Raw genomic sequence first — 21,654 nt, forward strand, 5'->3', positions numbered from 1 at the left:
TCCAAGTAATGTGCTGACATTTTGCTTGGTGAAATGGTCTGTTTTGGCTTATTGCGCTACAGGGAATCCGGGTTAGTTTCATACACAATTTATTCTGTGAGAAAGGCCGGAGTATCAGGACTTAAAATAAAGTTTTATTTTTACATTTTGACAGGGATGCTGATGTAATTAGCTTCTTACTGGTGGCTAGAGGACGATATTTTGAATTTGGTCATAAATACCAACTGACAGTATGTTTGGTAGTAATGCTGATAACATTACGAAAAAACCCAACGAGAACTTTCTTTTGAAACCATATTTTTGCACAAGTAACGATTCTCAAGATTAAAGTGGATCAGCAAAAAGGCATTCTGTATGTGATCGCACTCAGTGTATTTGACGAAATAGTGGTATTTTCTTACGCTTTAAGATTTTTATTTCAGTTGAGATTATTATCTTGCATACTGCTACACTTGCAGAATATACTCCATCCACTGGTAGCAGACTCAATGTCCTGTTTTTGCCAGGGCGCAACGTGACGCGCAGTACAGTCACCCCTGACGGTAATCATGTCAGTTTGTCCACGAAAACCTGGATCATCTCGCTCTTGTTACGTATCATGCGTGCGTGTTTTTACAAAATAGGCTCAAAAAGAATGCTTTCGTACGGAGAACGATGTCCTTTTTGTCTTTTATTTTTTCTCTTTTTTTAATTTTTATTATTACATTTTTTTTTCATCCTCTCTTCTCTTGCTTGTCAGTCCCGACGCTTGTTCCCCTCTCCCAGTATGCCCTCACGCCGCCCCGTCCCAGCACTCACTGCAACATCCACCCCTCAACTTCGTTCCGCCGCCAGACTTGCAACCTTTTATTATATAATTGCTCCACTTGAAGTTGTCAAATATCACACGTTGTGTCAGTAAACCCTCGTTTTGCGACCAGGGGCAATAACTGTCGTCTGGTAGAGCCAAAGGGACGGTGATTAAGGCCAAAATACATCTGCTCAACAAACCCTGGCCACGAACAGGACGCATGCACCGAACGTATGCTGCACTGAGCTGCATCTTAATGTCTCTTATGTGCACAGTGTTTTCTTTCTATCTAGACCGGGCCAATTTCAGTTGTGCACACTGAAAAGCATTACTCTTGCCGCAGCTCTGTCTGTCTGTCTGTCTGTCTCTCTGTTTGGCTGTGTGTGCCGTGTGTGTGTGTGTGTGTGTGTGTGTGCATGTGTGTGTGTGTGTGTCAGTGTGTGCCCCACGTGTCAGTGTGTGTGTGTCAGTGTCAGTGCCTTGTGTGTGTATGTATGTGTGTGTGTGTGTGTGTGTGTGCGTGTGTCAGTGTGTGTGTGTGTGTGTGTGTCAGACGGTGTGTGTGTGTGTGTGTGTCAGTGTGTGCCGGTGTCAGTGTGTGTGTGTGTGTGTGCATGTGTGTGTGTGTGTGTGTGTGTGTGTGTGTGTGTGTTTCTAAGGTAATCAGCAAGAGACTGTTTTGAGGCATGTGCACTTCTGGCTGACTATTGCAAATGTCTGTGCCAAGACTTCTGCCTTCTCGAGATTAATTTCAAGTTGTGTGAACTCACCTTCTCATGGAACAAGGGCTTTTCGTGCAGGAGCACTTTCCTTTGAATATGCGCAACTTTGTCCCCCCCCCCTCCCCCACTTGAAAAAGTAGAGAGAGAGAGTGAGAGAGAGAGAGAGGGGGGGCGGGGGACCCCGAGGAAACAGGAATGCTCTTTTACATAGACAAGAAGTCTCTTATAAATCATCCAAGTTTCTTCTAGTAATTATGAATTAAACAAGAGACTTGTGTAAGCGAGTTTCAATAACGACATAAAAATAAATTTTGTTGCGCAAGCGTCTGACGTGACCTTTTGTTGGGCGCCTGTGGTATTGACGGAACGTTCATGTCATGTAACGGTGCGGTATTTTTAAACACACGGAACCCGACCGCTACGCAGCAACCAACCGACTTTCTTTGTTTATTAACCGGCCTTATGAAACAGTCGCCTCGACACACACACAAGGTGTCGCCACGTGTGAAGGCGGGGTTATGAAGGTCTCGGCTGGGGTTGACTACAGTGGAACCCCCCTTTTAAGACCTCCAAAAGTCTGAGAAGAGGGTCTTAAAACGGAGGGGGTCTTAAAAATGGGGTAAGCCTCCCGTAAACCATCACAGAGCTCCCCGAGCGTCTACATACAGTACAAGCATACTTCCATTTGAACGCTCACCGAACGGGAACATCCTGGCTGCTTTCTGTCGAGCGTGAGAAATTTGCAAAGAATTTATTTTCGTGGACTTGGTCCAACAACAATGGCGCCTCGTTTTGGTGCTGGACGGCTGTTATGATACCGGAAATCACGCCCGGACAGTAAGCCTCCCGTAAACCATCACATATACTGTCAGGCTTTTCCACACAGTACAAACGGGGTCGGCCCGCTATTGCGCGGGGCCGCTATTGGGCGAATCTTTAGGGTTAGGGTTAGGGTTAGGGTTAGGGTTAGATTCGCGCAATAGCGGCCCCGCGCAATAGCGGCCCACGCAATAGCGGCCCAGCCCCGTACAAACACCCTTCCATTTGAACGCTCACCAAACGGGAACATCCTAGGTGCCCTACGTAAAGAGCGAGCAATTTTTAAAGAATTGATTTTGCAGATTGTCTCGAACACATTTTGGACCCATCCTGAACTCAGGTCAAACATGAGTTACTTCCCTTCGGGTCTCATTCTCTCGATGTAAACTGGCGATAGCCGTGAATCAATGATTATCAAAATGTTTTTGGACCGTGGTGCGTTTTTGCGCTAGACCTAACTTTTAAAATCTAAATAATAAATTGACAGCTTGTTACACAAACATTCTTTAATCATAAAAGAATTCCTTTTTCATCAAGACAAGATCAGTACAATTCGAAGTTGTGAAAGTTTGAAAAAAGAAAAGCCCGGAAGCAGGGTCACGCAAGGGTCGTAGCAGACGACGGTTTATCAGTGCATATCGCAGTTCCTCTCAACAGTCAAAAGCCATCGCTAGAGTTCTTGTGAACCACAGCCGTTTGTTTCGTGCATAAAAACGTGCTATTGTAAATAAGCTCACATCGAGTCGCATTCAAATGACTAACTGACGACTACTTTGTGAAAAAGGGAAACTGGATCACACAGGTTCACGATGGCTCAAGGGTAAGATAAACCACTCAAAAATAAATTCTTTGAAAATTGCTCGCTCTTTACGTAGGCCACCTAGGATGTTCCCGTTTGGTGAGCGTTCAAATGGAAGGGTGTTTGTACTGTGTGTAAAAGTCTGACCGTATCTGTGATGGTTTACGGGAGGCTTACTGTGCCTTTAAGAACAGAAAGTCTGAGAAAACAAGGCCTGAAAAGGGAGGAAGTCTTAAATTGGGCGGTCTTAAAAAGGGAGTTCCACTGTAAACACACATGGTGTCATACAGACTAAACATTGTACATTTTGAGAGAACGGAACTAAACTTTAAAAGGATTAAGATTTAAGGCTGGGCCTTTTTTTAAGAATCTGTGGTTGGGACGAACAAACACTCACACGGACACTTTCAAATCATATTTAAAAATAAAGAGAGAGAGAGAGAGAGCATACAAAACAAACTCACGTTAAATCATGTATTCTCTGCCTTTTTATTACATACTTTTGAAAATATCAATGATTGCATAAAAAACCCAAGTTCACAATGCACACCACACATACCATGCAAGCCTATCACTGACAGTCACTGGCCATGCATACCACATATCTCGCATACAATCTTATACCACATATCTCACATACAATCTTATACATGTACCACATATCTCGCATACAATCTTATACATGTACCACAGCACACAATCTTATACATGTACCACATATCTCACATACAATCTTATACATGTACCACATATCTCACATACAATCTTATACATGTACCACATATCTCGCATACAATCTTATACATGTACCACATATCTCACATATTATCTTATACATGTACCACATATCTCGCATATAATCTCATTTTCAAACAGGTAATCTGGCATTCACAAAGCAAGTTGCTCTGCAAAAACCTTTTTTATCTATTCATTGTCCTCTCAAACCACTCAAACTACCAGCCTTTTAAACATCGCATTCATTTAGGGGTACTTCACAAGAGAACATCCACAAATGTGACCCTCCACCACGAAATGAGTCGCATGTCACCTCGCGCGGTTCTGCGCTAGGCTTGATATAAGTCCGGTGAGTATATGGTAACAGTGTGAGGGTCACCTTAGTCACAGGCTTATAACTCAAACAGTTTTCGCTCTTTTCCAAAAACAATTCTTCTCCACTGGATAGAGCATAAAAAACTCTTTAGGAAAATGTAAAAATATGAAAATCATGCAAAGGTGACATGCGACTCATTCCGTGGTGGAGGGTCACAAATGCACCCATGCACATTGCTGAAGACAGGCATAACACAACTGCTATCTTAAAAAAAGCCATTTAAAAATATGCAATCTGAAAGTGGTTACCATATTTCCAAAATAATTTGTGTACGTTCTTTTGGAATTCAAGTTTAGAATCTTCTATTGCATATTTTACCCCAAAATGCCAAATATTATTACAAATTTGTACTTGCTCTGATAAAAAAAGCAAGTCTGAAAAAGCCACCAAAAAAACACTCAACCGAACAAGTGTTTGAACGCCTGACAATATACCAAACTAAACAGGTCAGAGCCTGTGTAGCTGAGTTGCAAAACACTAGTACGGAGAAGAAAAAAAACTTATATATATATAAACTTCTGTGAGTGCATACATGTCAGGACAAACTTTACATTTGCTACATTACAAAAGCCAAGTAAACCGTTTCACATCACTTCACTCCACATCAGCGAGATATATATATTTGCAAAATATTAATCAGGACCCCTGAGGATTTGTCCCATGAGTAAGAGTGCAAAAAACAACCTTGACATGACTTTCAAACTCTTCCTGGCATGAACATGTTCTACTTGAGGTTTTCAAAAGCTTTTATCTCATTCACCCCATCTTTGTCAAACATGATTCTGAAGTCAATGGGTTTGCGGAAACCAACTGAGCTAAGAACCCAAAATATGCAGAAAAACCACTCTCTGTTCATAGCCCATCTTTCCCTTAAAATCTGTTGGCATAGTTGTCAAGTTGTAGCACTACATGTATATATGCAGAGAGATTAGTTCATATGTCTTTTGTGGCATCAGGTAATATAAAATAGTATTGCCCTTCCCTTCAGGTTCTTTGTCCAAGATGCAACCAAATAAATATCACATTGACAAAAGACTCTCACAGCCAGAAGACAGTGGAAGGCCCTCTCGTACCCGTACACCAATGTGCAAACTGGTTCCCATTGTCACATGCACGCAAACTCTTCCTAAAGACTGCAGATGGTAATAGACTTGATTCCTCTGCTGGTAAAGGCTGTCCTTAATTCAGTCCCAAGTCGACTTCGCAAAGTCTTTTCACTGAAAACTCAGTGCTAAAGCTCCGTGCAGCCGGCTTCGCGAAGTATACTTCGCGTAGTCGACTTCGCCCAGTTAATTTGAAGATTTACAATGGCAAACACCACCACTGTGTACAACTACTCTTATTTATGCTACTCATTTCATCAGTGTAGCTTTTTGTATACCAGTAAAAAGTGGATGAAGCCAGTCTTGTCATACTGAATTTAAATAATATTTGTTTGTTTGCATACTGAAATACAATTTACGAAACTCTATATCACATGCTGTGACTCTCATGACTTCATTGCTCGACTTACAGGCATTTTCCATTTGAATAGCATCTTTCACAACAAAATTCAGGTTAATTAAATGTAGCTTGATGCAGAAAATCAAGATCAGACCAATGCATGTAGGGTCTGTCGTGCTGAAGAATCGAGCATATCACAACCCTTTCCATTGCAAATAGGAAGTATGAATATTATATGAATGTACCCATTGAATTAGAAATAAATAAATTACAGTTTTAAGATACATACACATCGGTTAGATCATACTTCCATTTTCTCAAATAAACACAGCCTCTCTTCCATTCAACAGTAGACCAACATCACATGGAAGCATACATTACACAAGGAAATGATCAAGCAAGCAGGATGAGCCTTATTCTTTTCTCAGCATTTCATTCTGTTTTCATTTAATTTCTTAATGTAAATTATAACTCAATCTACAATATCTCCAAGTAAGGAAAGCAAAAATCGTTGAAAGAAAAATGCTGAATTTTCCATTCATTGCAAATGGTGCAGTCTGACGCAATACTGAGCCCATTAACACGTTCCTCATTTTTACATTTCTCGGAAACCTGCAGAAAGTTAGGAGCCGTTTTTAACTTTCTTCTTATAACTGATGCCCACAGCAGCTCAAACCAAACACTGCTGGTATTGCCATGCACCAGACATCAATACATTCTTATATAGACTAATATACTTCTGGTTTGTGATAATATTCATATTTTCCCCTTCTCATAGATTTGTATGCCATATCTACCTGCTTAAACACTTCACTGCACGTATTCAAGAAATTTCAATCTCGCATACACGAAAAGATCAATTCATAACAAAACAACCCACAGATATATTTATATTTCACTCATCTTGTGGCAGTTGGTACATTCAGTTTTGGTGTGAGGGCAAAGACGATTTTTACATCCGTTCCACAGTGGCAGACATTCCCTTTCATAAACACACTTGCACGCGCAGACACACGAACGCACACAATTGAATGCACACACACACCGATACACACATTGATTTCAAAAGCTATCAATACACTCGATCAAAACAGACAGGTGCAAAACAGCCACAGTTTTCAACCCGAAGCTGCTTAAAAATATATGGACATTCTCTTGCAAGGTTCTGGAGAATGCGAAAATATTTGTGCGATGCAGAAGAGGGAACCAATCTAGGGAAACAAGTTACAGTAGCATCAGTTTTAAACAGCAAAGACAGCCCAACACAACATAGGAGTGGAACAGCACCGCTTTTAATACTTTCATATCCGCCACTGGAACATATTGATAACATAGCTCACAGACAACACACAGTATATGCTCCAGTGCAGACTTCAAATCCATCCTAACTTTCTTCATTGTCTTGTTTGGGGTGGGTGGGGGTGTTGTTGTTTCTTTTTGTTTTGTTTTTTGATCTGGCTTGAGAATGTCTCCATTACTCATATTAATATTACTTATATATGCTGCACAAACACACCAAAAAAAAAAAGAAAAACAGATCCCACAATTTGACGTGTAACAGAATGCGGATTATCTTGCATTTCAGGACATGGATCAAGTTCAAGTGCCTGAGGCAAATTACTTCACAAACTCCAGTGTCAATGTTTAAGATGTGAGATCTGCTGCTTTATTAAAATAAAGCAACTGCATTATTTTTCCTTACATTCTAATACCTACATTATTGACACATCTCTATTTAAAAAAAAAAATCTTCACCCCCTTAAAAGTGAATTACCTAAATCAACTATAAAACTAAGGTTATACCCAAATACAAACTGTATGCAGTGCCTATGAACTTTGAGAGCCTGAGAGGCAAAAACAAAAATAAATAAAAACAGGAAAAAACACCAAAGGTCTGAAAAACCAACACACACAAAAACTAACATTACTTCCATATGAATGTGCTGCAAGCACTGGAATAAGATAGTTCTGACATAGCACTTCTTCTCACAACATGGAAGACAAACCGCCCGTACAAACATTAAAGTCGTCTGACAATCTGCAGGCAGACGTGATGCACCATGCGAAATAGAACGAAGACAGCAACCACGGTCCCTAGCAGAAGTGTGATGAGAAAATCTCTCGGCAGGCGAGCCACGCGAGGAGCCATGCCCTGAAGACTCAAGTCTCCCAAAACAAATGGAGCGAATCCACCTAGTCAACTGTGGCGTTTGCCAAGGTACTGGAGCACCTTTTTCATGGCCTCCAGGCGTTCCTTGAAAGAGCCCATGGCCAGGAGAGCCAGCTGGACGCGCGTGTCGATGGGCAGCACGGCGATGCACCACCACGCCCAGTGGGGGCCGTTGGGGTTGGTACTGGGGTTCGGATCCATGGTGGGAATGGTCCCGAAGTGCTGCGAGATGCGTGCCTTGTGCACCGCAGGCAGACGATCCAGCCACTTCTTCATGTCCGCGTAAATGTCGTGCTGAAGTTGCTGCAGCTCTGCACACACCAGACGGGAAAAAAGTTGTCAGATTTTTGTTCTTAACGTCAAGGACTGAATACCTTTAATCCAAAAAAAGATAGACTGCTAACGTTCCCAAATTCACAATCAAAAAACAAGTCACGTGGGCGTAAGGAGAAGTAACCCTAATGTACGGACAGTGCCCTAGCTGCAGGCTGTGGCGTTTTTTTTAGAGTTACTTCCCCCTTCCGGGGTCAGTGTATGTTCAATGCCTTAGCACTTAAACTGAAGTTAAAGCTATATGTGAGTTGGGCTAAGAATATGTCATTTAATTCTTGTTTTTTGATACTGAATACCTTGCTCACTTCCTTTTCCTCAACTGCTGCAAATAAGTAGAGACAAGCATGACCCAGAAACTCTGAAAGTCCCAACGTAGTCCTTCTTCTCTGCCGTATTCATTTGTTAGGTGTCCTGTAAGACAACTTTTGATGTGCCAACTGTACGGTTGTACCATTAAAATTTCAAAGGTGAAGAACACCATCCACAGAAAAGATGCTTCAGGCAAAAAAGTTTTCGTGGCCCAGCACATGTCACAACTCTGACAACTAACCCTAGCACAAAGAAAATGAGAACTGCAAAGAGATAAAAGGATTTAAAGAGAGAAACACTGGGGGCCAACACACCCTATTGCCTCGTGCCAGCGGGACCACTCAGCACTGCTACCATACTGTTAAAGCCTGCCATTAATTGGGCCAAGTTGACTACAAGAAGTGTGCTTCGTGAAGCTGGCTGCACGGAGCTTTAGCACCAAGTTTTTGGTAAACAGACTACACGAAGTCGACTTCGGGCTCAATTAAGGACAGGCTTAACACAAACTTCACTGATCTCTCCCAGGATCAATCTTTGAAAAATATGAAAGCAGACAGCATTCTGCCAGTAACACTTACCAGGCAGCACAGCCTGATCCACAGGGTCGTCCGAGAGGAACTCCACTTTGGCCGTATTGTAGCCGTCTCTCTTGCTGCGTCCAAGCACCCGGAACCGACGTCCGCCAACTGTGTCGACCAGAGAACGACCGTCGGCGAAGAAGTGTACATCTCGCACCTCCAGCATGCAGCCATAGTCTGAGAAGTTCTCCCTGTTGACAGAAAAACTTAGTTAGGCCTAAAAAAAAAATAGGTGTGGTTACGGTAACCCGACCTACCCTAATTTTAGGGGCCGACCCTATAACTTTTTATTACATTTGTCAAAAAAAAAAAAAAAAAAAAAAAAAAAAAAAAAAAACAGTGCAAAAAACGCAATGAAAGCGAAAGCGCCCGAGTCGCACACTTATTTCCCTGTCAAGTAGGTTTAATTTGTACACATTAGAAAAAAAAGTTAAAAAAAAAAAGTGATTGCCTACCTACCTACCCTATTTTTTTTGGCTATGTTACCGTAACCACACCTATTTTTTTTTTTGGCCTTACACTCGATCCATATCCTGAGAAGTTCTGTCTGATGACCGAAAAACAGAGTCACACTCCATAGATTGAGAAGTTCTACCCGTTGACCGAAAAGCAGAGTAACAAACTTGTGTCATGCTCCCATGATACTACCAGACATGTCAACCCTTGTGAAGCCTCAAGTGTAATAATTTAGAATTTGTCAACAAATTTTCAGCGTTGGAAATGATGTTTAAGTGTAGCATTGTCTAAATTTCATACACACATCCGCATTTATGCTATTTTAAGCAAGTATATATATATAAACATTTTGTGTGTGTGTATGTACTTGAGAGAGAGAGAGAGAGAGAGAGAGAGAGAGAGAGAGAGAGAGAGAGAGAGAGAGAGAGAGAGAGAGAGAGAGAGAGAGAGAGAGAGAGAGAGACAGAGACAGAGAAAAATAAAAAGGGAGCAAGAGAAACACAACACAAAAAATATCGAAACACCGACAGACAACAGCAACTGAGCTTACTCATTATCGCTCAGACAAGCGCACATGCCAAACTGGCGTGTGCCGGACTCCATGCACTGACGTATCATGAGGCGATAGCGCGGCTCAAAGATGTGCAGCGGACAGGGCACAGAAGGGAAACCTAGAGTGCAGACAAAGACGGGAATCTCGTGCTGGGTATCCAACCCCATCTTGGCCAGTTCGTTGATCTCCTCCTCGTGGATTTTCTGGCGGTCAATGTATTCCTTCTCAAAGTAGTTGACGATGATGGCCTGCAGGCACTCCGTCATTGTCGACCGTCTCTCGGCCAGGTACTGAAATCAGAAAGCAACAAGTTTAACGTGGGGTCTCCACTTTGGGAGAATTGCACAGAGAGGGACACACAACACACACAAACACACATTCTTTCAATTAATGAAGTTAATTTACAGAGGTTACCAACTGAAGTCTAAAAAAAACCACCAAGATTTTTAAAGGGGGAAAGTCTTAAATCAGACAGCCTGGTTCCACAACTACACCAAACTGTCAAATAAAGAAGAAGAAAACGAGACAAAGAAGGAGAAGAAAAAGACGAAGATGTAGACGTAGAAAAGAAGAAGCCTTAAGGCGGTCCTTTATTGAGCCGAAAGTCCACTTTGCAAAGTCTTTTTACCGAAAACTCAGTGCTAAAGCTTCATGCAGCCAGCTTCACAAAGTATACTTTGCGTAGTCGACTTTGCCCAGTTAAGGTCAGGCTTTAAAAATAAAGAGCAGCAAACAAGGTGCCTCACCTCAGCAAGAGAGCTCTTGCACATGGGGCATGACGTTTGATGGTCCATGCAGCGGTCAAGACACTCACAGCAGAACGAGTGTCCGCAGGGGGTGGTGACTGGCTTATAGAAGAGCCGGTAGCACAAGCTACACTCCAGATCCTCGACGCTCAACAGGTCTTCACTGATGGCCTTCTTGTCTGACGCACCGCTTTTTTCTTCTGCTTCGGACCCTGCAAACACAACCGCAAAAAAATACTGTTAGGTCTTGTCGTCTCATTGCTTCAAAAGTTTCTACCAGTTTCATGCTTGACGAGTGATGTACAGGGTGACCCAAAAAAAAGAGTACCCAAACAAAACGTCATAAATTGAACAAAAATAAAGCAATCTTCATAAAATTTATTTACACACACAAGTAGCCTCTGCATGATTTGCACAGAAAATAGCGTTCTAGCTTGTCTTTCAGGAAAGTTATGCTCATGCTACAGAACATGCTCCAAATGGCCTCCGCGCCGATTCAGGCAAACTTGAACTCGCCGCGCAAAGTTATCAATCACCCGCACACACTCCTGTTGCGAGATTCCGCGAATGGTTGTTGTGATGGCTCGCTTGAGTTCTGCGATTGTCTGTGGGTTGTTCCTGTAGACGTTGTCTTTCAGGAACCCCCAAAGATAGAAATCTGGGGAATTTAAATCCGGGGGAGGCCATTTGGAGCATGTTCTGTAGAATGAGCATAACTTTCCTGAAAGACAAGCTAGAACGCTAACATTTTCTGTTGAAATCATGCAGAGGCTACTTGTGTGTGTAAATAAATTTGATGAAGATTGCTTTATTTTTGTTCAATTTATGACGTTTTGTTTGGGTACTCTTTTTTTTTGGGTCACCCTGTAGTTGTCTGCGTTAACATCATCTGTCTTTCTGAAAGTAATAAGAAAAAGTGGCCCTGAACGTAAATAGGAAAGTGGCTCTGAAAGTGAATAGGAAAGTGGCTCTGAAAGTAAATAGGAAAGTGGCTCTGAAATTTGAGTGATGAGGCAGTTACTTTCTCATGTTCACCTGAAAGTTAATTTCCAAATGTTATCTTTGACGTCTCTACCTGAACACTGTGAGACCAAACAGTTCAGCTGGTGCCCTTCCTCCTGTGTTGCCGAGTAAAGTAAAGCAGGTGTTTTAAATGCTTCCTTTTCCACCTCTCCCTCAGTTCCAGCAAAACTGATGCATTTTTCCTGCACATCTTTCTCTCCTTCGGTACAGGCAACATCAGCAAATTCCCAGCAAGAAGCAGTTTTTTCTGCTGCCTGTAGAAGTTTTAAAATACACTCAGCAGACTCAGTCCCTTTCTCTTCCTTTCCTAGCACTGAAACAAACACGTTCAGCGCCCTCTTCACTTGCTCAATCCACGGAAGGCGGAACAATAATCTCTTCGAGGCCAGTTTATTTTCGCCGACATCTGTCAACCGAGAGAGGGACACTTCTAGTGCCACTGTTTCTGTCTCCTCCTTGGAAGCTGGAAAAGATTCCACAGGCAAAGCGTTCACTTGGGTCGCCGAACGAGGCAATAAAGAGTTCTCACTCTCAGTCTTGCCCTCCCTCACTCCCTTTACTTCCAGTCCTGAAAGGCGAAAAGGCAACAAGACATCCTTACTGACAAAGAAAACATTTATCTTTTCCCAACCAGACTGATATGCATTTTCACATCACACACATACAGTTTAAGACCTCCCAAAGTCTGAGAAAATCGGGTCTTAAAAAGAAAGGAGTCTTAACATGGGGGTTATTTTGCAGAGGTTATGAACAGAAAGTCTGAGAATACAAGGTCTGAAATTGGGGAGGAGGGGGTCTTAAAAGGGGGTTCCACTGTATTCAATGGCATCAAAATAAGTTTTTTGCAGTTTGAAATGCGAGACAACATTTCACTGACTCTAACGTGCAATAAACCATAGATACCCTGCACGGCCACATCGACAGTGAACAAGCAAAGGGATGGCGGAGAGGAAAAATGGTGAACTGAGTGCATGTTTACAATATAAGGCAATACGATAATACTTTACTATCTCTAAAATGAGAAATTACATGGCTGCCTTCAAAAAGCAAATAAAGAAGCAGATCATTCATCAGCAACAAGCGCATTCACTTACTGAGGCATTTTTGTGGAGAGGAGTGGGTGGGGCTCAACGGCTGGTTCACAGATGGGTTCCTGCTGCGTTTTCTGCTGCCTTGGGTCTCCAAGTCTTTCCGATCTGGGGACTGAGATCTTGATCGTTGGCGCAGCACACTTTCGGGTGAGCCTGGTGGGCTGGTCTCTTTGAGAACTGGCACTGAGTTGCCTGGAAGAGAGAGTCAGACTGTGAGGTCACTTTCAACCTGGCATCAGGTACATCACTGCACTGTTTGAAGGAAACATATCCCGTAAGTGGATAAAAAAACAGCCGGCAGGTTTGTCAAATTCACACTGAACTCATTCTATCATAAAATTCAAAAATAAAAGCTATGAATTATAAAAAAGTTGAAATTTTTTTGGGGTTCCCACTGTTCTAATCCGTTTATTTCCCCCCTTTTCATACTTGAAATCAATCTGGAAATCAGTCAGGAAATAACTTTTTCAATATACCTAGAAAGACAGACACAAAATGCAACAGTTCCTTCAGCTGCCTTGATAACACACTAAGGATAAGGATAAGGTATCCATCATATAGTCCCGTGAAATTACCCTCATAGAATTTTGGACTGCTTTCTCACTGGGGAAAGTGAGCTGACATACAGTAAAGCGCTACACCCTGAAAAACTGGTTTGAAAGCCAGCGCCGCTACCAACTGAGCCGTCTCCCCGGACTAGCTGTTCATCTGGCAGCAACCCATTCTTCTTATGAACCTTACCTAAATCCAGTTATATAAACAAGAAAATGATTCAAAAGACAGTCAGTTACAGTGTTAGCCAAACCAGGAGTGGGTGATTCGGTAAGAGGAGTGCATATATATACACGTATAATATACTGCCACAAAGCCCGGGATTGTTAGCTACTTTCACCCCCCCCCCCCCAAAAAAAAAGACGAAAAAACCAAAACAAAAACAAACTGGTGAACAAGTTAGAAAATGATGTAACACTAACATCCATGTGACAACCTTTACACAATTATGCAATCTACTTACATCTGTGCTTTTCCAACATGCTGCCTGGCTCCTGCAAATAGGGCGACACTTTCAGCAAGTCCTGCAACAAAAACAAAACATAAAGCAGTAAGCATGGGTCATATCTCTCACGAAACTAACTTGTCAACAAAGTTGTTAAGCCTAAGCTCACTATCTTGTTATCTAACTTTTTTAAGTGCATGTGCCCCTGACTGTGCGATCTGAAGTTTACACAACTCTTGCTAGGTCATAACTAACCTGGTGCAAGATGACTCAGTGCATGGCAAAGGTTGATATTCTCATTCAAACAACAACATGAACTTCCAATGACCGTAAATCTTATCAGAACTTTGTGACACTGAATTTCTCTGTAAAAGCACACATAAATTATACAGAAACTCAGAAAAAAACCACACACAAAAACATCAAACAACCAAGAACCACCGATGATTCAACCCACAAGCCAAGCACAGTCTAAATCAAGGATGTTTTCACGTACATGCAGTACATAGTCCTTTCTAGTGTGGCCTACTGCCGGTCAACAGAAGTTACACCTGGAAAGCTACATAAACGCGAAAAGAGTGTCAAAAGAAAGGACATGTCACGTTCTTTCAATGAATGAGTACACAAATATGGAAAGGTTGTCTGGTCTGTCCTAGGGTGTTGCCTCATAACAGGTACGTACCACTGTGGTTAAAAAAAAAAAAAGGTTGCTCAAACGACTCACCTTTGCATCATCCAGGACAGGAGAGGCCCCAGAGCAAGCCTGGGAGGGAGGCATGAAATTGGAGGCCTCCTCCACCGTGTCGTTCATGATCTGCTTCAGCTGGTTGAAAGTGTTGGCGGTGATGTGAGGCAGGAAGGTGGAAATGTTGAAATTGCTGTTCACGAGCGCCTGGAACAAGCTGGGGTTGGCCTCCCTCTGTCGCTGCAGGGCTTTGGGGTCGTCAGGCGGCAGTTGCGACAGGACCATGTGCAGTGACTGTTTAGGAAAAGAGAAAGACACAATGCTGGTAAAAAGACATCATATGTGGACTTTAAAGATTGTGGTATTAGCAGTTTCAAGGCACAACTGCATTAAAGCAGACAAACATCTATGCAAGCTGGACATTTAGCACGCATAGCACGCGAAATACGCAAGGTAGCAAAACAAAACAATCTGTTCAGGGTAGATAATTGGTTTGACTTTCTTCTCGTATGTCAAAGTTGCAAAGATTTGCCTATTGTGATTTTTTGGTAAATTTTTCATTCGGCTCTTCCGTTTTTGTCAGGTCGATTTTGAGGGTACCCTTACTTGAGCGGCGGTCACGTGATCCCTGTAAAAGAAATATTTAATCCAAAAGGTGATCCTGAAGGTTAAGTGAACGGTCTTAACTGGCATATACAGTTTTAATTAAATGACACAGGAATTAATGCTTTAATTTGGGTTTGAAATTTGTTGCAATAATTTTTTGGCCAACTTTAGTATGTGGACTTGACTTTGAGCAGGGGGCCAACAGCAACAATGCACAACCGATGTTCCTTTCATGCAGATCTGCATTGTGACTGTCACCAATCAAAAATGTGCTTTCCAAATTAACCGTAGCAGGCTACTGAAAGTGATAGCATTACACTTCCAATGACTTCTGGACCAATCTGTTATTCAACTTCTAGTTTCTGGTTACTTTAATTCTATGTTCCTAATATATTTCAAGTTACAGCCCATGAACACAGAAGAAGAGGATCTGAAGAGAAGGTCTCCTTAAAAACAGTGGACAAAAACCTTTGAAAAGCCAAAGTATTATCTATAGTTGGTGTTCGTCCTTCCCCATAAAATAATGCAAGTTTTGTATTCACTGTAATTGTTCACTCGAACTTGAAGCACTGGGGAAGATCTCACATTTGTAACTTCCGGTGAGAGCTCAGCTAAATGCAATACTGATGGCTTCATTTCCACTAAGTGCTCTTTCAAATAATGAGTTCTCTCTGTTAAAATTAATGGGCACAAACTAAAACAGATGAATCTCACGCCTGCCATAGAATTTTTGGACACTCTCAACCCCGCCGTGCATGCGCACTCCATCAAGGAATGATGCAGCAATATCTTTCTACCGTCTAGCAATTTTCATATTCATATATATCCCGTCCTAACCCCACCCTGGCAAACAAAACCCTGCAGCTAGTTAGACATGTGACAGCTATGCATTCTATGGTCTAATTCTTGAATTGTTGGCAGCTGCAGTTTCTGTGTCAGTGACACACATTCACCCATCAGGAAGGACACTACACCCTGCAATGCATGACACAGTTTCAGTAAAGGGAGGTCACTCACACTATTCTTTTTCGTCTTTATTACAGTGACATAACTTATTAACTGTGCCTTTTTTACATTTAGTCAAGTTTTGACTAAATGTTTTAACATAGAGGGGGGAATCGAGACGAGGGTCGTGGTGTATGTGTGTGTGTGTGTGTGTCTGTCTGTCTGTGTGTGTGTGTGTGTAGAGCGATTCAGACCGATCTTTATGAAATTTGACATGAGAGTTCCTGGGTATGATATCCTCAGACTTTTTTTCATTTTTTTTGATAAATGTCTTTGATGACGTCATATCCGGCTTTTCGTGAAAGTTGAGGCGGCACTGTCACGCTCTCATTTTTCAACCAAATTGGTTGAAATTTTGGTCAAGTAATCTTCGATGAAGCCCGGACTTCGGTATTGCATTTCAGCTTGGTGGCTTAAAAATTAATTAATGACTTTGGTCATTAAAAATCTGAAAATTGTAAAAAAAAAATGTTTTTTTATAAAACGATCCAAATTTACGTTCATCTTATTCTCCATCATTTTTTGATTCCAAAAACATATAAATATGTTATATTTGGATTAAAAACAAGCTCTGAAAATTAAAAATATAAAAATTATTATCAAAATTAAATTTTCGAAATCAATTTAAAAACACTTTCATCTTATTCCTTGTCGGTTCGACTGACGATGCTACGAGTATACGGTCTTGCTGCGTTGCATTGCGTTCAGTTTCATTCTGTGAGTTCGACAGCTACTTGACTAAATGTTGTATTTTCGCCTTACGCGACTTGTTTAAGTTTTTATGTCAAGCTCTATGACCTTCTCATGCATAGGTGTTTCCCCCTTTACATAAAGCTACAATAAAACAAAAGCTGCTCAGTCAAACCAATTCTTGCAATTCCGGGGAAAATAATGTAAATTTTTTTATGCAGGCAAGATTTGACGATAAAGGACCAGTTGTTGGTGGAGACAACCTGTAAACAACCCCACACTCTGCTAATAAAACCGCTTTTTTGTGTGTTAACTATGCACTCAGCCCAACTCCTCACCCTAGGAAAGGAACGAAAGAATACCAACCTTTGACAAATATTCTTTGGCAGACGTAACTTCCTTGTCCAATGCTAGACACTGAAGAAAAGCGATAACAGCTTCCTCATAACGTCCCAGGCCGTAAAGAGCAAGACCTTTACGGAAGAATCCTTTGGGCCAGTCAGGTCGCATTTTGACGACTTTTTCCGCATCTTCCAGAGCTTTGTCGTACTGATCCAAAGCATTGTAGGCGTGAGATCGGTTACTGAAGAGTAAGTGGTCTGCATCAGCTGCAAAAGACAGATAACAATAGATAAACGATGACCAATGCACAGTTTCTGACGATTCAAATTCTAAACCAGGCCTGTGGTTCCGCCCCAACAGATTACAGAATGTTTAAACTGCTCAAGTCCCTTTCACCTTTATCACGCAAATTATCACAGCGGTAGATGATATCACGGTATTTGGCATAATAGTTGTCATTCTGTGTGTGCGTAACTTTTGTCAATGCTATAGAAAGGACCATTACTGAACGAAGCCTTCTCATATTGTGTGTGTGTGTGGGTGTTTATGCCACTGATGACCAGGTTATGGTACCATTTAAGTCCCGATATAAGTATAAATAGCAGACATCGACAATAAAAGAATTCTGATTCATCGACTGTCGATCAGCAGTGACACATTCCAGTGTTACTTTTCATACTTCAATTCCAATGTCACTCCTTTCGTTAGCGGACTTCAGGGCGCAGTGGGATGAATTAGCTCTCTGGATCCATGTGTCCTGGCTTCGACCACGGGTTGGGGTTAACTTTTTAAAACTTGTTTTCTTTTGTCTCTATGATCTTAGTGCGTCATCTTAGCGGGAGAGGTTTCTATTTCTGTCAAATTTGATCTTTGTTATCCATCTTGCAGTTACATTTTTCGTGTGTAAGCGGGTAGATATCTGGCTGAATATATTCTAAGTGGATGATGTTTTTCCCTCTTACATTCTTGTGCGTACATGGCCACATAACATGCAGGGACATTTTCACCTGAGGTTCAAAGAATGTATTTTCATCGCAGGTACGTGTACACTGTAAAAATAACAAAATCTAAACTGTGAGCAGAGTCAACTGATAATCCACATTGTTCCAATATTATACATGTAATATTCATTAAAAAGGAAACCTGTGAGTGTGAACGAGACTATACACTATGTGCCAGCCTTCAAACCTTACCTCAACACCTCTAACTGAATACTATAAACACGATCTACCCACTCACTGTGTTAGACAGGTACTGAGGTAGACAGGTGTTAATACATGCATGTAATTCCATATGTAACATAATACTTTATAGTTATACCATAGTAAATGACATTGATAGTAATGGCAGTTGTCTAAGTTGGGCACTTCTAGTTTAATCCACTCAGTCTGGTGACTAATATTGATCAACAATAACCGTCTATTGATCCCGGAGTCAATACTCTAGTCTCTAGCCCAATTGATGTTCAACTGCCGAGTCGAACTGGTCGATGGACGTACATTACCTAAGCCCAAGGTTAATCACATTGTGCCTACTCTTAGCCAAGGGTCAACAGAGGAGGTGTGTCAGGTTCATTTGTCATGCGCACACCTGACCTATCGTTGGCCTTGGTGTTACACAAGCAACCCTTCTTGACCATCCTGGGTCCAATGTATGTAATCAATTCGTAAGTACACACAAAACAGGGTCAAGCGTTCATAGACAATGCTTAATTACACATACACATGAATATATAACTGTTTAAATAAAAATGAAGTACTTACATAAAGAAATAGCTTCGCTGTAGAATTTAATTGCACGTTCGAAATCTCTTTTCTCGAAGAACTTGTTCCCTTCTGCTTTCAGTTCAGCAGCTCTACAACTGTCGGGAAACCATTTGTGTATTAAGTTTGACAGCACAACGTTAGTCCGTATGTTCGCTGGTTTTAACCTGTAATGAACAATTCCACACACTTTGCATGTTTTCGTCCGATCGCGTTCTAAACACTTGCGACAGAACGTGTGACCGCATTTGATCGTCACCGGGTCGTTTAATAGTCCACGACATAGCACACATGTAAACATACAGCTCTTTTTCATGGAGTTCTGCTGACCACCACTGCTGCTTGAGTCCTGACTCAGACTTTCGATCAACGCTGTGACTAAGTGTTTTAATTTCTCTGGAGTCACCCTTCCAAGGCGGAAAGCATTTGTGTAAGCATCAAATGCTTTCGTAAACTGGCCTCCACGAGCAAAGCTGTCTGCAAGACCGAGATACAAGTCCGCCTGGGGGCCATTTTCCTTGATCGTTCTTTCGTAGATTTCAGCAGCGAGTCCAAAATTATTGGTACTGAAAGCTTGTCGTGCGAGATCCACCATCTTCGATGAGAACTCGGTGAATCAAGACGAAAACGACATCGGCGTTGTGTCGTCGTTCTTCTCACCGTGTTCCTTACAAAACAAGAGAGTTACATAAAGTCACATGACTCAAACGGAGAACGCTCATTGGATGAACTGGACCCTCTTCTGTGCGTTATACAATAGTGTGCAAGGAGCCTGCGATTGGCTGAACACAACTTCCACATTATTACACAAAAGCCGGCCTACACAAAACTTGCGGCTGAGCCCGTTCGTGTATAACTGGTTACAAAATATATAAATTTATGTCAGAACACAAGGTAACTGACCTCCCTGGTGACAAGAAAAGCGATGTGCGGTGCGAATATTTATCAGAAAGAGAATAGGAATACACAGCAAAAATAAGGCCAAGGTCACCAGACGGACATGTATATTTCACCAGTCATTGGATGCTGTTTGTTAATAACTTTGGCCACGGGACAAAAAGGAAAGCTTACGTCATGATATAAATAGAGCTGTCACGTAGTTTCATTGACTCTCCGAAGAAAAGATCAGGTGGTTGGTGCAGCGAAGGTGCAGCGGCTGGGATTGAATCGCCGGACTGCAAGGAAAGAAATGCAAAACTAAATGCAAAAGAGTATGTTTTTACAAAGTGTAAAACTGAAATGTACAGAAATAAATCATAGAAAGAATGCAAGCACCAAAGTGTAAATCTCAAAAACAGAGGTGGTTTTTACATTTAGTCAAGTTTTGACTAAATGTTTTAACATAGAGGGGGAATCGAGACGAGGGTCGTGGTGTGTGTGTGTGTGTGTGTGTGTGTGTGTGTAGAGCGATTCAGACCAAACTACTAGACCGATCTTTATGAAATTTGACATGAGAGTTCCTGGGAATGATATCCCCGGACGTTTTTTTCTTTTTTTCGATAAATACTTTTGATGACGTCATATCCGGCTTTTTGTAAACGGTTGGGGCAGCACTGTCACACCCTCATTTTTCAATCAAATTGATTGAAATTTTTGTAAAGCAATCTTCGACAAAGGCCGGACTTCGGTATTGCATTTCAGCTTGGTGGCTTAAAAATTAATTAATGACTTTGGTCATTAAAAATCTGAACATATTTTTTTTTTATATATAAAACGATCCAAATTTACGTTCATCTTATTCTACATCATTTCCTGATTCCAAAAACATATAAATAAATTATGTTATATTTGGAGTAAAAACAAGCTCTAAAAATTAAAAATATAAAAATTATGATCAAAATTAAATTTCCGAAATCGATTTAAAAACAATTTCATCTTATTCCTTGTCGGTTCCTGATTCCAAAAACATATAGATATGATATGTTTGGATTAAAAACACGCTCAGAAAGTTAAAACGAAGAGAGGTACAGAAAAGCGTGCTGCTATGCAGTACAGCGAAACCACTACCGCGCTGAACAGGCTCGTCAGGTTCACTCCGTTTTGCACAAGCGGCGGACTACGGTCATTGTGAAAAAATGCAGTGCGTTCAGTTTCATTCTGTGAGTTCCATAGCTTGACTAAATGTAGTAATTTCGCCTTACGCGACTTGTTTTTTTTACCAACAAACCACATCAATTTTCATCCATTTACTTTACCCTAAATAGCCTACACATTTGTGTCTGTATTGTCCTCTATACTTGGTCCATACTACATCATGTTGGCATTATGCAAACAAGCCTTAATTGTTGACGGGCCGCCGAAGCGGCTCGTCTTTGGCGTCGGGTAAGTATAGCTTGCAGGTGGAGAAATTTTTGTTCATGGGGGATTTCTGTGACGTATGTACCACGTGACAGGAAGTTGCCGTTGGTCTCGGCAAAGAAACTACAATGCAGTGTGTGGTCTCGGTGAGACTGAAAGACAGAGAGCGACAGATACACACAGTGATTCAAGGCGCACAACTCTAGTAAAGTTGTCGTAGCACGTCCGTCTATGGCCAAAGTGGTCCGTCTATGGTTCGATTCCCGGCATGGGCGGTCTATTTTTTTTTTTTTTAATTCTTGTTTACTATTGTTTATTATGAACG

The 21,654-nt window shown here is 41.5% G+C and overlaps 1 protein-coding gene across 2 annotated transcripts; it reads right to left on the reverse strand.

Moving 5' to 3' along the window:
• Positions 1-3,600: 3,600 nt before the first annotated feature.
• On the reverse strand, positions 3,601-19,723 carry LOC138968892 (LON peptidase N-terminal domain and RING finger protein 3-like). 2 transcript variants are annotated; one of them, XM_070341562.1, is made up of 10 exons: positions 19,032-19,723; positions 17,293-17,534; positions 14,665-14,919; positions 13,959-14,019; positions 12,947-13,135; positions 11,905-12,420; positions 10,830-11,041; positions 10,081-10,373; positions 9,075-9,265; positions 3,601-8,165 (listed from the first exon to the last, which is right to left on the reverse strand). In XM_070341562.1, the coding sequence occupies exons 1-10, from the start codon at positions 19,624-19,626 to the stop codon at positions 7,882-7,884; spliced, it is 2,838 nt and encodes a 945-aa protein (XP_070197663.1). In that variant the 5' UTR covers positions 19,627-19,723; the 3' UTR covers positions 3,601-7,881. The 2 variants fall into 2 exon arrangements, with proteins under 2 accessions (XP_070197663.1, XP_070197664.1); XM_070341563.1 differs by lacking the exon at positions 11,905-12,420.
• Positions 19,724-21,654: the final 1,931 nt, after the last annotated feature.

Source organism: Littorina saxatilis, linkage group LG6 (genome assembly GCF_037325665.1).
Source record: "Littorina saxatilis isolate snail1 linkage group LG6, US_GU_Lsax_2.0, whole genome shotgun sequence".
Lineage (NCBI taxonomy): Eukaryota > Metazoa > Mollusca > Gastropoda > Littorinimorpha > Littorinidae > Littorina > Littorina saxatilis.